This window comes from Eubalaena glacialis, chromosome 5, assembly GCF_028564815.1.
Source record: "Eubalaena glacialis isolate mEubGla1 chromosome 5, mEubGla1.1.hap2.+ XY, whole genome shotgun sequence".
Lineage (NCBI taxonomy): Eukaryota > Metazoa > Chordata > Mammalia > Artiodactyla > Balaenidae > Eubalaena > Eubalaena glacialis.
Window position 1 is genome coordinate 117376297 of NC_083720.1, and position 16881 is coordinate 117393177.

Genomic DNA, 16881 nt, shown 5'->3' on the forward strand with positions numbered 1-16881 from the left:
TGGGTTTGATTAGATTTGGAGATAAGGGAGCTGGAGGAGTCAGGAATGGATCCTAGGTTTTTGTCTTGGGCAACCTGATGGATGATTGTGAAATATAGAACTTCAGAGGAGTGAGTAGGAGAGGTGGGAGGAAAGGAAAGGAGACAGAGTCCAGTTTTCAACATTGAGTTTGAAGTGCCTGTGGAACATCTTTGAGATGTCTGGGAAGCAGTTGGGTATATGAGTCTAAGCTCAGAAGGAAGATTGGGCCATAGGGAAACATTTGAGGTTCGTCAATAGTTCTTAAACTTTTTCCACCTTAACACACCTGAAGAAGAATATAAAACCATCCCACCCATAAAAGTGGATCAATTTGGCAATGATTCTCATTTTATCTCTGAGAAAGCTCTTTCCCCAGGTGACTGCATGGCTCTCTTATTTCATTCGCCTTTCTGTTCATTGTTACATTATCAAAAAGCCTGCCTCATACTACCCTATAAAAAATAACACTTACTCTGGTCACTCCCTATTGCATTTAAAACACTTGTTCTTCATACCACGGACTGCCACCTATACATACATATTTGTTTATCGGATTATTGTTCCTTCCATCAGAATGTAACTCACTGTGAGACAGGAATTTTGTCTTTTCTGTTCACTACTCCACAAGGTCTAGAACTTTCCTGGCACATGTTTTTGAATAAATTATTTTCAACATGATGGTGAATGGGATGAGAGGATGTGAAATCTGGGAAATCTTTTCTACACATTTTGATTCAGCTCCCTGACCAAGGATGCCCTCTGTACTATGCCCTCATCCATAGATTTGAGAATCATTGTTAGTGATACTGTCTAGAGCCATTGGAATTGATGTCATTGTCCAGAGAGCATATGTAAAGTAAGGAGAGAGGCATGTAAAGGCAAGAGTGAGAAATACCAATGCTCTAGGGGGAAGGCAGAGATGAGGATTCCACAAATGAATTCCATAGCTAGAGAGGTATGAAGAAAACCAGAATATGCTAGATCAAGGAAGTTCAGACACAGTATAATAAAGAGGGTTAGATCAGTGATTTCCAGTGCTGCTAGGAATGAAGGCCTAGGCAAAAATAGGTAGAAGAACTAGTACTTCACAGTAGGAGAAACATAAATGGCTAGTAAACATGAAAGAAGCTACTCTTGCTAGTAATCAAAGAAATTAAGTCCCACTAAGTATCATATGGTAATGGAATTCTCCCAACAAGCAATCAATCCATTACTTTAAAAAAAGACATGACCATATCAAATAAAAAGCTGACGTATATTTGGAAAAAAAAAATTTAAATCCTGATGTACGATAAGCATGATACATTTACACTTTAAATCAACACGGATTGGAAAATTATAATCAATAATTTGCATTGTCTTTTATTTCAATATTGCTGTTGTAAATATCAATTTGTACATTTTTCTGATTAATTCTGTCTTGAGAAACGTTTAGAAATATGGTGAAAGATTCACATACTGAGATGACATAGCATCATAACTGAGGCATATTTCTGTACAGAAGGCTGGCAGAGAGGCATGCTATAATAAGAACCACACAGATGGACCATTGCCATTTTCTCTGACCCAACTTCTTAACCATGAAAACCTCCTAGGTAGCCTTCTGAATGCCTCAGATCTGAGAAGGGTTTCTTCACAAGACAGGTTGTGTCCACAAAAGAGGATTTATTAAATTTGGAGGAAAAACACTCATATTGGGTTTGGTGACTGACCAAATGCCCCTGCTCTCTTAGCAAATGTCATCATTCAACTAAGCAGCACTCCAAGCAGGGAGCTTTCGCCTCATGTTCTAAGAATACAATTAAAACAATGCTTGATTCTTAATTATTAGCAAAAGAAACCTACTGGCGGATTTAAGCAGAAAGGTATTGAGTAGAATATTGAGCAGAGGTCTGAAGAATTAAGCTCAGGAACATGAAGGAATGATGAAGGCTAGCCTAGATAGCTCCTTAGACTCCAGTCAAATCCTGCACAGAGTCTGTTGCAAATGCTGAATCCTGTTCTGCTTCCACCAATGCTACCCTTGGAAAATGGATATTGCTGCCACGGTTACTTTACCACACAAATAGATTTCTCACTGTTTGTTTCACTTTTAAAAGCATTATTAGTTTCGAGTCAAAACCTGAGTCTGGTGCAGATAATGGAGGAAGCTTTGTCACATGTCTGCATCCCAGCAACAGAGGAGGCTTGGATCATGAGCAACTGATTTGTGGCTTCAAATTGTAGGAAGTGAGTTATGCCTTCTGCTAAGATTAACATGATGGGGAGTGCTCCAAAAGTGTGACTTACTTCACTCTGTATGACAGACTCTAGGTCCATCCACCTCACTACCAAATGTAAAATAGATAGCTAGTGGGAAGCAGCCGCATAGCACAGGGAGATCAGCTCGGTACTTTGTGACCACCTAGAGGGGTGGGATAGGGAGGGTGGGAGGGAGGGAGATGCAAGAGGGAAGAGATATGGGGATATATGTATATGTATAACTGATTCACTTTGTTATACAGCAGAAACTAACACACCATTGTAAAGCAATTATACTCCAATAAAGATGTTAAAAAAAAAAAAGAAACCATAAAAAAAAAGTGTGACAAATGCATTATTTAAAACAAAACAAAACAACAACAACAAAATGACAAGAGCCTATTGAACAAAAGGCAGATTAAAAATACACACTGGAAAATGTTATTAAATGTTGAAAGACATTAGCAAACATTCAGAATCTGCCTGGTTCTGATGGAATTCAGATGGAAGGAGAAAAGGAAAGTAGTGAAATTATGCTAATTTATTTTTTTATTTAGGTAAATCAAGAAATATTATTTCATTGATAGTTTTGATAAATTAAAAAATATAGGCTTAAACATAGTGTTTAAAAAAGGTGAAGAAAAATAAAATAATAAAAACAACCTTCCAAGAATCACACAAAACAGAAAATAAATAAGAGCAAGAACAATCATAAGTGTAATAATAAATATACTAGGAAAGAAACCAAAACAAAAATTTACAGAATGGGTGAAAAATATGAAATTCAAGTAAATTAAGAGGAATACTTATATAATTAAGTGTGGGCTCTGAAGTGTCCCTATTTTGAATTCAGAACCAATTCTGCAATTTACTAACTATAGGACCGTGGGAAAGTTATTTAAATATTTTATGCTTTAGTGTTTTTACTTGTATAATGGTATGCAAAGCACATCAAAGGAAAGTGGACTCAGAAGAAATTTCATGAACTTCAGTACATTTGTAAAAATTAATGAAAATAGGTTAATTAAGTCTTTAATTCAAGAAGCCAAGGAGAAAATAAACCTTTAAAAAAAGGAATTAATAAAGATAAGTAGAGAAATTAATGAGCTAGAAAATGTAAAATGTAAAAATATTTGAATTGGTAAATAAAATGGAACTGGCTGTTTACAAAACCAAAAAAAAAAAAAAAAAACCTGAAATAGACGAATTTTTATAGTTTAATTAAAAAAAATTTATTATAGTAGAATGTATAAAATGAACATACAGAAAAATATAGTCACAGATTAAATGTAAACTGACAGAACAACATTTGCACATATGCTGAAAAGGATTACTTTCTTTAATATTGAGTTTTTTTTTTAGAAATCAACAAGTAAAATCTGAAAATATCCAGTGAAAAATAGGTACAATACATAAATATATAATTTTCAAAAGAAAGAAAATACAAGGATTTGAGCACCCAGAGTGGATAGCTTAGGTAAGAATCATCCATTACAGAGTAATGCCTTAATAAAACTTTTATTTTTTTTTCTGGCTAAGTGGGCTACATATTATAAAAATCTGTACACCAACCTAGGAAGCTTCTATCACCCATCACCAAAACCTCTTTTATACGGGAAGTATGAGTATGTGATAACAGAGCAACTCAAAATGATGTTCTCTGAACTTTAGGGAGATTAACCCACTCTATAATGCATGTATTTAACCAAACTTATTTAAAAACATAAATAAAATACATCATAATCTGAGAAACTGGGTGAGACAGATGAAATGAATAGGGCAAAATCAGATTAAATATAAATAGCAGAAATATATAAAGAGTTCAACTGTCTATATTGCTGTTTTATAGGCTTTGTATCATGGACCAGATTTGAGAACAGTTATAAACATGTATTGCAGACTAATCCATCGTGTTAAATATCGACTTGGTCTTTGGAGGACGAGACAAATTATAAACCTTACAGAGCTAGAGGAATGGATGGACAGAAAAAAATGTAGGTGATGCTGTCATTTCTGATTTGATTTTAGGTTTGGAATTATTTTAACCATTAATAATTTACATATAATTTACATATAATTACCCATAGACAGCACAAGTAGGTGATATTTTTATTGCTGCAAGCTATTTACTTTTTAAGGTGATGTATATGTGGACTAATTTATTAGGATCTCATTCTGGCTAAACAAAAAGGAAATTTAAAGGAAAGATAGCTAAAGAATCAGATTTCAGAAAGAACATGAACCAGAGCTGCTCCAGAGATCTAAGGAGCAGAAAATAAGGGGCAATCTCTGTTTGCCTCTGGGGGATAGAAAAGATGCTATCACTTTGTGACTTTTTATTCTTGAGCTTTAAATTCAAATTCTAGGTTGGTTTAGCTTGAGTTATGTGTCCAACACTTTGCCTTGGTAGGGCAAAGAAATTTGCTTGGGAGTTGCATAGAAACTATATTCATTGGGGGGAGGGAGTAGCTCCCCAAAGGAAAACTACATATTTATAACAGAAGAACAGTTAAAGGACACTGAGCAGACTAAACAACAGATATCCATTACATGTTGCTTATTAGTGTTGAAATTCTATGCAAAGAACAGGTTTTCCAATTTCTATCTTAACTTTCAGAGATCCTGATTTTTATTATATTTAATGAATTTATTATTGCTTGATTAAGATGGATATTACAGTCTGTTTCTTGATTAAAAAATAAATGAGGACTTCTGGTTTCTGCTTCTGTATGTAAGGAGTTTGGAAGTCAACACTCTATCTTAACAACAAGTAAAAAAGCTGAACAGCCTAAAAAATCAACAACTCTTCTTGGATTCGTAAAAGAGGGGAGACACAGGGCAAACTGCTGCCCCTAAGATTGGAGAGATAGGCATACCAAGTCACAGCTTACCAGAGCAGAGACTCATGAGCAGAATCCAATGTGGGAACCAGTGCTGGGGTAAGAAAAATGAACTGTAATTGACAAATGGCTGGAGCACAATTCTGAGAGTTAAAAATTCCAGAGGATCCAGTCATAAAGGGGCCTCCACAATACTGTGATATTTACCTCCAGGAGCTCAATCAGATTCCCACAGTAAATATGAGAAAACGAACCATTTTGAAATATGCCAGAGCACTCCATTCTTCTTAACAAGGCCTGCCTTCAGGGGAAACTAATTAACCAGAGCCTAACCTGCTGGGTATTATCAGAGCCTAATTAAACCTGTGGAAGGGAAATACCCAACTCCAGTCCACTCTGACCATCCTGTCCCACCTAACGGGGAAGAAAAAAACTGGGAAACATTCATGAAGTTCACAGTCCAGAGACATAGGCTCCATAAGAGACTGAGACCTAATCATTAGAACACTTCCTCTCCCCCAGCACCTTATCACCACGTTACTAAAGACCTTTTTACAGCAGTTTCTTTTACCCAATATGTCATGACTAGCTACATGTATACTATAAGGTATACAAAGACGCAAAAAACACAATTTGTAAAGACAAAGCAAACATCAGAACCAGACGTGGCAGGGATGTTGGAATTATCAGACTGAGAATTTAAAACAACTATGATTAAATATGCTAATTATGCATAAAATAGACAGCATGCAAGAACAGATGGGCAAGGTAGGCAGAGAGATGGAAATCCCAAGAAAGAACCCCAAAGAAATGATAAAAATAAAAAATACTGTAACAAATGAAGAATGCCTCTGATGGGCTTCTTGGAAAGGTGGCTGAGGAAAGATTCTCTGAGCTAGAAATTATATCAATAGAATCCTTGAACACTGAAAAGCAAAGAGAACAAAGACTGAAATAAAAAACAGAACAAAGTATCCAGGGACTGTGGGGCAACTACAAAAGGAGTAACATATGGGAATACCAGAGGGAGAAGAAAGAAAGAAACAGAAGAAATATTTATAACAATAATAACTGAGAATTTCCCCAAATTAATGTCAGACACCAAACCACAGATCCATGAAGCCCAGAGAACACCAAGTGGAATAAATTCCAAAAAACTACACCTAGGCATATCATCTTCAAACTATAGAAAATTAAACTAAAGAAAAAAATTCTGAAAGAAGCCAGATGGGGAAGACACCTGGCCTCTAGAGAAAAAAAAAAAAAAAAAAAGAATTACATTTGACTTATCCAAAACCATGCAAGTAAGAAGAATGGCATGAAATAGTTCAAGTGTTGAGAGAAATAAAGCACCAACCCAGAATTCTGTACCTTTAAAAATTATACTTAAAAAAAATGAAGGACTTTCTCAGACAAACAAAAATTGAGGGAATTTGTTGCCAGTATATCTGCCTTGCAAAAAGTGTTAAAAGAAATTTCTTAGAGAGAGGGGAAACAATATAGGTCAGAAACTCAGACTACAAAAAGTAAAGAAGAGCACTGAAGAAGAAATAAGAAGGTAAAATAAAACATTTATTCTTCTTATTCCTAAGTGATCTTACAGATAACATGTTCAAAATAATACTAACAATATACTCAATTACAATATACATATGTAGCTTAGGTATAATTATATATGCTAATATATGTATGTGTATGTATAAGTGAAGTGAATGACAGCAATTATACAAGGGATGGGAGGGAGGAATTAGGATTATTTTGTTATTGTAAGGTATTTGCACTACCCATGAAGTAGGATAGTGTTATTTGAAAGTGGATTTAGATTAGCTATAAATGTATGTTGTGAACTCCAGGGCAACCATTAAAAAAAAAGTAAAAAAAAAAATATAATAGATATGCTTTGAAATGAGAGAAAATAGAAACATATAAAATCCTCAATTAAAACTACAAAAGGCAGAGAAAAATAAGAACAAAGAACAAGGGCAACAAATAGAAAACCTATCGGATATAGTAGATATGAATCCAACTGTGTCAGTAATCACTTTGAACGTTAAATGATCTAAATCCACCAATTAAAAGACAGACATTGTCAGAATGGATCAAAAAACACAACCCAATGGTATGCTGTCTACAAGAAACCCACTTTAAATATAAAGACATATATAGGTTAAAAGTAAATGGATGGAGAAAAATGTACCATGCTAACAATAATCAAGATAAAGCAGGAGCAGCTATATTAATTTCAGACAGAGCAGACTGCAAATTAAAGAAAGTTATCAAAGGTGAAGAAGAGCATTACATAATGGTAAAGGGGTCAATTCTCCAAGAAGACATTAACAATTGTAATTGTGTATCTGCCTAACAACATAGCATCAAACTATGTGAGGCAAAAACTGATAGAACTACAGGAGAAATAGATGAATCCACTACATAGTTGGGCAAAATCCAACACCCATTCATAATAAAAACTCTCAGTAAACAGGAAATAGAGAGGAACTTTCTCAACTTGATAAAGACTATCTACAAAAAAACTACAGCTAACATCATACCTAACGTGAGTAACTCATAGTTTTCCTACTAAGATCAGGTACATGGCAAGGATATCCTCTCCCCCCACTCTCTCTCACCACTTCTTTTCAACATCATACTGGAAGTTCTTGCTGATGCAATAAAGCAAGAAAAGGAAATAAAGGCATACAGATTGGGAAGAAAGAAAACTATCTTTGTTTGCAGATCATATGATCGTTTGTGTAGCAAATCTGAAAGAATTGACAAAAAATCCTCTGGAACTAGCAAGCCATTTATATCAAGGTTGCAGGATACAAGGTTAATATACAAAAGTTAATTGCTTTCCTAGATACCAACAATGAACAAGTAGACTTTGAAATTAAGAACACACTACCATTTACATTAGTACCCTCCAAAAATGAAATACTTAGGTATAAAGATAACAAAATATGTATAAGATCTTTATGAGGAAAACTACAAGACTCCAATGAACAAAATCAAAGAACTAAATAAATGGATAGATATTCCATGTTAACGGATAGGTAGACTCAATATTGTAAAGATGTCTGTTCTTCCTAACTTGATCTATAGATTTAATGCAATCACATTCAAAATCTCAGCAAGTTATTTTGTGGACACCACCAAAATGATTCTAAAGTTTATATGGAGAGGCAAAAGACTAGAATAGCCAACACAATATTGAAGAAGAACAAAATTGGAGGACTGATGCTATCTGACTTCAAGATTTATGATAAGGCTACAAGTTCAAGTGTGGTATTGGTGAAAGAATAGACAAATAGATCAGTGGAACAGAATAGAGAGCCCAGAAACAGACCCCTATAAATATAGTCAACTGGTCTTTGACAAAAGAACAAAGGCAATATAATAGGGCAAAGATAGTCTTTTCAACAAATGGTGCTGGACTAACTGGGCATCCATGTGTAAAAAAATAAATCTAAACACAGACTTTACACACTTCACAAAATTAACTCAAAATGGATCATAGACCTAAGTGTAAAATGCAAAACTATAAAACTCCTAGGAGGTAACATAGGAGAAAGCCTAGATGATCTTGGATATGGTGACTTTTTAGATACAACACCAAAGACATGACTCATTAAAAAAATAATTGATAAACTAGACTACATTAAAACGAAGAACTTTTGTGCTGTGAAAGACAGTATCAAGAGAATGGGAAGATAAGCCACATACTGAAAGAGAATATTTGCAAAAGACATATCTAATAAAGGACTGTTATCCGAAATGTACAAGGAACTCTTAAAAGTCAACAATAAGAAAGCAAACAACTTGATTAAAATATGGGCCAAAGATCTCAACAGAGACATCAGTACAGATAACAAATAAGCATATGGAATGATGTTCCACATCATTTGTCATCAGGGAAGTGCAAATTAAAACAACAAAGAGATACCACTACAACCTATTAAAATGGCCAAAATCCAGAACACTGACAGCACCAAACACTGGCAAGGATGTGGAGCAGCAGGCACTGTTATTCATTGTTGGTGGGAAAGCAAAATGATACAGCCATTTTGAAAGACAGTTTGGTGGTTTTTTACAAAATTAAACGTACTCCTACCATACAATCCAGCAATCATTCTCCTTGGTGTTTAGCCACAGGGGATTTATGTCCACACAAACCCTACACATGGATATCTATAGCAGCATTTTCATAATTGCCAAAGCTTGGAAGCAACCTTCCAAGCTTTTCCCTCCATTAGTAGGTGAATGGATAAATAAACTGGTGCACCCAGACAGTGAATATCATTTCGTTATAAGAAGAAATGAGCTGTTAAGCCATGAAAAGAAATGGAGGAACCTTAAGTGCATATTACTAAGTGAAAGAAGCCAATCTGAAAAGGCTACATTCTGTATGATTCCAACTATCTGACATTTTGGAAAAGGCGAAACTGTGGAGAAAATAAAAAGATCGATGGTTGCCTGGGGTGGGATGGGGTGAGGGGCAGGATGAATCAGCAAGCACAGAGGAGTTTTAGGACCATGAAACTATTTTGTACAGTGATGGATACATGTTATTATACATTTGTCCAAACCCAAAGAATGTACAACACCAAGGTAAACTACTGGCTTTAGTGATTATGATGTGTCAGTGTAGGTTTATTCTTGGTAACAAACTCACCGCTCTGGAGTTGGTGCATTGATTAATAATTGATAATGGGGGGGGAATTATGCTTGAGTGGGGGGGTAAAGGATTTATGAGAAATTTCTGTATCTCCTTCTCGAGTTTGTTTTAAACTTAAAACTGCTTTTGCATGTGCAGACTCAGTTCCTGGAGAAAGATGGCAACAGCCAAGAAGCAGAAACACGACGGGTGGGTGAAGATCGGCCCCTACATCCTGGGGGACACGCTGGGGGTCGGGACGTTCAGCAAAGTGAAGGCCCATAGAAACTTAGAATCCTGAAATTAGAACATTGGAGAGGAGGCTGTGAGTTGACTTCTGATAGTCTGTGAAGGATGAGACACAACTTCAAAAAACAGAAAACCCTAGGAGCTGGAACATAATAGCCTGGGAGCAAGAAGTAACTCCCATGGATGTCACTGTGTGAGGGTACAGGGAGTAACTGATGCTCATACAAGGTGAACATTTGCTTGGTTCCCTGTCATCATTGTGTTCCATTTAAGAATTCTTGGATGGGACTTCCCTGGTGGCACAGTGGTTAAGAATTCACCTGCTGAGCAACTAAGCCCATGCTCCACAACTGCTGAGCCTGTGCTCTAGAGCTCACGAGCCACAACTACTGAGCCTGCATGCTGCAACTACTAAAGCCCACGCGCCTAGAGCCCATGCTCCACAACATGTGCACCGCAATGAGAAGCTCGCTCACTGCAACGAAGAGTAGCCCCCGCTTGCCGCAACTAGAGAAAGCCTGTGCGCAGCAACGAAGACACAACGCAGCCAAAAATAAATAACTTTATTAAAAAAAAACCAACAGCAGCTTTTGTAACTTTTCTTTAAAAACGAAACAAAACTACAACAACAAAATGATCCGAGTAAATTATATTTAATTGGAATCAGCAACTTATTGCCTTATAAAGTCAAAGTGCTACATTTTTGGTAGTTTCAGCTAGTCGTAAAATGTTTATTTTATAGTGGACTGTAAGTTCCATGAAGGCAAGAACTGTGTCTGTTATGTTCATTAATACATACCCACTGTTAACAAATGCTTGGTTTATCAGAAGGGCTCAAAAATATTTTTTGAAAGGATAGTTTTCATTAAGCTTATTAATTATGCTAAAATTATGTACCAAAAATATTTATCAATAACCAGAATTCTTTGAGTTAAAATGCCTCCTTTTCGGTGGCTAGAGGTTGAGGAAGGAAGAAGCCAGAGAGAGAAAGAGATTCTATGTATGTCATGGGACTCAGATCAGTTTCCCCAGTCCAACAGCCTGGTTTCTAGAGAAAAAAGCAGGAAGGAGCAAAGTATTTGAGAGATGAAAAGGCAGAAAGAGAAAACAAGTGGGAGAGGCAGAGAAAGAGAAAACTCTTCTTTCATTAAGAAACTGCTGGGGCTTCTTTTACTTAACTCTTTAAAAAGTGAGAGGGAGTACAACTGTCTTATTTGGAGAAATACTGTTAGCAGAATGGAGAAATGAGTCAGGGAAGAGATGGAAGGAAGAAAAAGGTGCATCATCCAGCAGATTACCCTGTGGGCAACCAGAGCTTAATCCATCTAGGGAACAGTGTAGCCATCTTGCCTCAAGTGCTGTGTCTTTACCCACCAACTCCCCCAGTCAGAGATGAAGGGCTGCTCCAATGGGAGCCTTGATTGCCTGGCACTTCTGGCTTGCTGCACAGGTGGGCAGAGTGGAGTCCTGCAGCCAGAGGGACCCCTTAGGCAATGAAATGCAGATGCTGGCAATTTAAATCAGGTTAGCACGCACAGACATGTAAGGGACAAGGCAATATGAATGGAGACACCAACAGCAACTGCTCTAGTTTGCTTGTTAGAATAGAGAGAAAAAGTCTTAGAGATACTAAATAGACATTTATGTTTATTTTCTGCTGTGTTTCAGAATCTGGAATAGCTACTCGTATTCAGGCAATCACTAAATGCTTCTTGAACTTGTTGATGTCTTATGACTGTCCATCTCAACTGAATGAGTGGATGAGTGAATGGATAGAAAATTGAAGTCTATATGGTTGATTGTCGGGATGATACATTAACTTCTGTTAGAAACCACTCTGGTGCCCTTTGTCACTGGTAGCCCGTATTTCAGAGCTAAGCCTGTGCTGAGGACAGACCCTGTCAACTTGTAAATGCTGATTAACAATCAGCTTTATGGGGCTAATCCATATACTTTAGAATGGAGACTCAATTTCACCTTTTTGAAAAAAAAGTAAAATGGAGAACTACACTTACAAAATACGTGCATCAGTTCTCTTGGTCATTATCTAAACCCTGTCTAATGCCAAGTATGGGAAATAGGTGAGAGTTGGCCTGACTGAATGATTTTCTAGGGAAGCCTTGAGCAAGGAGTGACAAAAGACATTAAAGTAGGAAGTAGGAATGCATGAAGTTACCAAAAAGTAGATATTTTAAAGGCAAAATCAGCAGTAGAATAAGCAGTCCAAAGTGGAATCACCAATTCAAGTAAATAGTTAGAATGTGGGTAGAAGTCAAAAAGAGATGAAAAAATTAGGGAAACTAATCAAAACTAATAAAAAATGAATGCTGAAATGGATCAACAGAAGTCAGGCCCCTAGAAGCCCTGAGCTATGTCTTACGATGTGGTTTGAACGTTGATATATGTAGAGTCTATGGACAACTGTCATGTAAACCAGGCCAGAGGATGCCAGTATTCTCTTTGGCGAAGCAAGACCAAATTTCCCTCCTTTGGAGTGGGGGAGGGAGAAGCATGCCCACTTCCTCTGCCTGCCCCAGGAGGCTGACATGGTCCTACTCCCCTCATGGAGGCTTATCTCCAGACATCAAAATAAAACTGGAGTGAAAGTGTCTTCAAATCCAGATCACACTTTCAGGTGGGGTGTATACTTGATATGTTATTTACAAAGAAAATATTTTATCTTTTTTTCCTTGTAGTCTATGAAACAATGTTTGCTAAAAGAGAAGATTGGCAAGGATTAGAAAGAAGTGAGCTCCTTAAGTACTTCAATGACTGTGGTCATTTCCCAACGCACCAGCAAATTGATGAGGTTTGGGACCTGGTCCATAGAGGTAGTTTCTCATTTCTTTTTTTGCTTTCTCCTTTCTTTCTTTCCTCCCTATTTTCCTCCTTTGTTCTTTCCTTCCTTCTCTTACTTTCATTAAACTTGTCTTATAAGTCCCTTTTTTTCAAATTTTCAAAACCTGATTTTAATATATATGAAAGAAGAGATTAAAAGAACAGGTTAAAGGAAGTTAATATGGTAAAATTATTTTTAGAGAGGTAGAAGAGATTCTTTAGCTTTTTAAGCTTTTAATGTAGTTTTGATACAATATAAGTTATGTCAGGATATATTTTAAACCACCATGTATTTTAAATACTGATGCTAAAATGATTTCTGCTGAATAGATTTGGTACCAAAGAACATAGTCAAGTTTAAATGTTTAAACATTATAAATTATTTCAATACAATAGATTTTCACAGTTAGAAAATCATTTCTTTTCTGAACAGTCAATAAGTGAAAGGATAATATTGTTTTTGTTTGGGAATATTTAATAAGTTAAATGGAGCAACATTTCTCCCTTCTCTAAAGATCAGTAATGGAGTGGAAATTGTCACCAAGGTATGGGAAATCTCAATGAATTTTCCTTAACTCCTTAAGATTCTTCTCAGCATTTCTTTCTATGTCCACACTAATGCCATGGCTGGTTGCCATGTTTAGAGATGATGAATGATGTATCTGTAATTTAATTGAGAGGAAAAGATAAACAAGCAAAACAAAATATTTCAGGATCTTTTTTTTTTTAATAGAGGTGAAGGGCCCACATACCAGTAGGAAGGTATGATTAATGTCAGAGTGACAAGGTTGAAGCTTCATTATAGATTGAAGTTCTCTTCCTTTGTTAGCTCTTAGTGTAATTATCTAATTCTTTACCTATGTATGAACTTTGCTTTGCCACTGCTGAATCCCTAGTACCTAGAAAAGTTTTCTAGACTCTTGGTAAATATTTGTTCACAGTCTGGAGAAGCATCCAGTTCACTTTGGATGTTTAAGCAAATTTTTCCTGATGACAAAAACATTAAATATTTATTATAGAAAATTTGGGAATATAGAAATATATAAAATTACTAACAAATAGCAATTAACATTTGATGTTCATCATTCCCAGTTTTTTTCTATGCATATAACATTTTTATGAAAATTAGAATTTTCTAAATATTTGAAAATCTACTTTTTTGCTTAACAATACTCATTAATTTCCAAGCCATAAGTATCTTTTACAACATTATTTATGATAGAGTAATAACCTATCATAAGGGTATTCTGTATTTACTGTTGTACATTTAAATTCTTACCATTTTTCTTTATAATAAATAATAATAAAATTTAAAAAATTGAATGCAGCAAAATAAAATCAATTAGGGATTTCAGAAACTTATACTGGTTAGTGTTGGTAATTTAAAATATGTTTTTCTTCAAATTAATAGTTTCATAGTGATATTTTCCTTCACTGATTATTTTGAAGTATGTCATAAAGGCTTAGGTTTAGAGCATGGATTAGTATTAGCTTGCCTGGATTTATTTCCTGGCTTCAGCACTTACTAGCTGTATGTCTTTGGACAAGTTATTTATCTCTGCTATGCCTTACTTTATATATATGTAAAAGGAAGATAATACTGTTTAAGTCATTGGGCTGTAATGAAATTAAAATGAAATAATTAATGTAAAACATGTGGCCCATTATAAGTGCTCAATAAATGTTTGCTATTATTATTCTTAAATAATTCTTAAGTATACTTAAATAATTATGAAAAATAATTTTCATAATTTTTATTTTGAAAATGTTAAAATGTTGAACCTAATTGTTGAATGATGTATTTCTATAGAGATTTTTGTATTGAATGTTATCCACTGGTTTCCACCCATATCACCTCTTGCTTACCATAATGACCTGTGTGCTAGAGAAGATGATATGCTCATTTATGTTCATTTTACAAATGAGAGAACTGAGACTTAGAGACCTTTTTAAGCTCATTAGGAGAGCAGAAACTATCCCTGGTCTCTTCAAGTCAAGTTCAATGCTCTTTCCATTTACTACGTGGAGTAAAATTTAAAAGTTCAGTGTTACAAAAGCATAATTAGATAGATGGTTAAAATATCCTTGACAGCAAGTACTGCCTTTTATTGATCTTTCACAGACTAGATAATGCCTTGCAATATAGTAGGTTTTCTGTAAATGATTTACTTGATTAAATTTCTTATTAAAACTAGAATTTTCAAAAGAACAGTTAGTGTAAAACATACTGTTTTTATTATAATGCCTAAAATTGGGAAGCTTTCCTTTATAGAAAGAAGCCACTCTAACATAATTTAAAATATACGTCCAATTATGCTGCTACATCCAGTTCAAAAATTCTAGTGGTTTATAAGAAGCTTTAATTTAAAATGGAGATATTCTAAAATAATGGAAAGAAAACAGAAAATTTATGGGAAATGGAGCTAAATTAATGTTTTTTGCTTGCTTCTGCTAAGAGAATCTGATTTTATGCATTTTGGTTGTCAGTCATCTTCATTCATACTGACTTATTTGATTGTGGATAATAGCTCCAGATGTGCAACCTACACATTTTTTCATCCAGTAGAATATTTCACCTAACCCATACGTACTTAATTAAACTGATTAACTTCGTCAGTGTATGACACCAAGTAGGTCAAAGTTCCAAAACTGTCTGTATGTGTTCAGGTATTTTTAGCTTTTTTTTTTTTTTTTCCATTTTTTTTCTTATCACTATGGTAACAAAAAATTGTGACTGAGGATGTGATTTTTGTCTGAAAATCTTCCTTTGGGATAATGAAGCCCCTTCAGACTGCATGTAGAGGCTGATCTTAAAAGCTGAAGACTATGCAAACATGAGAACCTTTACTTGATATTCATTTACATCTCAACAAATGAAACTAATAACAATAGGATGGCATATCTCAAAGGAAAGAAAATCATAATTTGGGTCTATATTATCTGTGCTCATATCTAACTAATTTTTAGAAGTTTGAACTTTGAAGGTTTTCCAGTGTTTTCTCAACACATAAATAGAACTTTTAGTTTGTTTTCTGCAATTGAAATGAACTCAACAATGAAGACAAGTCCACTTTCACTGTGGAGCCCTAGACAAAAATGTTAAAACCTGAAATACCCTCTGCATCTGAAGAAACAATGGTCTGAGATAGGATATGGATTATTTCAGCCTCCCTGACTAGTTGGTGGCAAACTGTAACTGTATCCTGGGCCTCCTGCTCCTCAGGGCACAGCTTTGCCCACCACAAGCAGACAACACTGGATTTTCTGTTATTTTCTCAAGATATGGCTTTATGTTATTAAATGGGGAGCATATAATGAGTTTCCCCTAAAATTGTTTTCATATGAACAAGCTCTCTAATAATAAGATTTTGATTATGCATAGAAGGGATTAAAGAGGATTAAAAAAGATAGTATTCTAGGGCATAAGAAATTCTAATGATAAAAGAATGCAAGGAGATTGGTTCAAGATGGCGGAGTAGAAGGACATGCTCTCACTCCCTCTTTCAAAAACACCGGAATCACAACTAACTGCTGAACAATCATCGACAGGAAAGCACTGGAACTCACCAAAACAGATACCCCACATGCAAAGACAAAGGAGAAGCTGCAATGAGAAGGTAGGAGGGGTGCTATCACAATAAAATCAAATCCCATAACTGCTGGGTGGTTAACTCACAAACTGGAGAACACTTATACCACAGAAGCCCACCCACTGGAGTGAAGGTTCTGAGCCACACATCAGGCTTCCCAATCTGGGAGTCGGGCAACGAGAGGAAGAATTCCTAGAGAATTAGACTTTGAAGGCGAGCAGGATTGGATTGCAGGACTTTGGCAGGACTGGGGGAAACAGAAACTCCACTCTTGGAGGGTGCCCACAAAGTAGTGTGTGCATCGGGAGCCAGGGGAAGGAGCAGTGACCCTATAGGAGACTGAACCATACCTACCTGCTAGTGTTGGAGGGTCTCCTGCAGAGGCGGGGGGCAGCTGTGGCTCACCAAGGGACAAGGACACTGGAAGCAGAAGTTCTGGGAAGTACTCCTT

At 35.7% G+C, this 16881-nt stretch overlaps 1 protein-coding gene across 1 annotated transcript in view; it reads left to right on the forward strand.

Annotated features, from left to right (window-relative positions):
• The window catches only part of IQCM (IQ motif containing M), a 483123-nt gene that overhangs the window by 264703 nt on the left and 201539 nt on the right, over window positions 1-16881 (forward strand). Inside the window, exons 13-14 of the mRNA XM_061191607.1 lie at window positions 4112-4256; window positions 12699-12833. Of these exons, the coding sequence (XP_061047590.1) occupies window positions 4112-4256; window positions 12699-12833 (280 nt within the window). The remainder of the gene's footprint in view (window positions 1-4111; window positions 4257-12698; window positions 12834-16881) is intronic.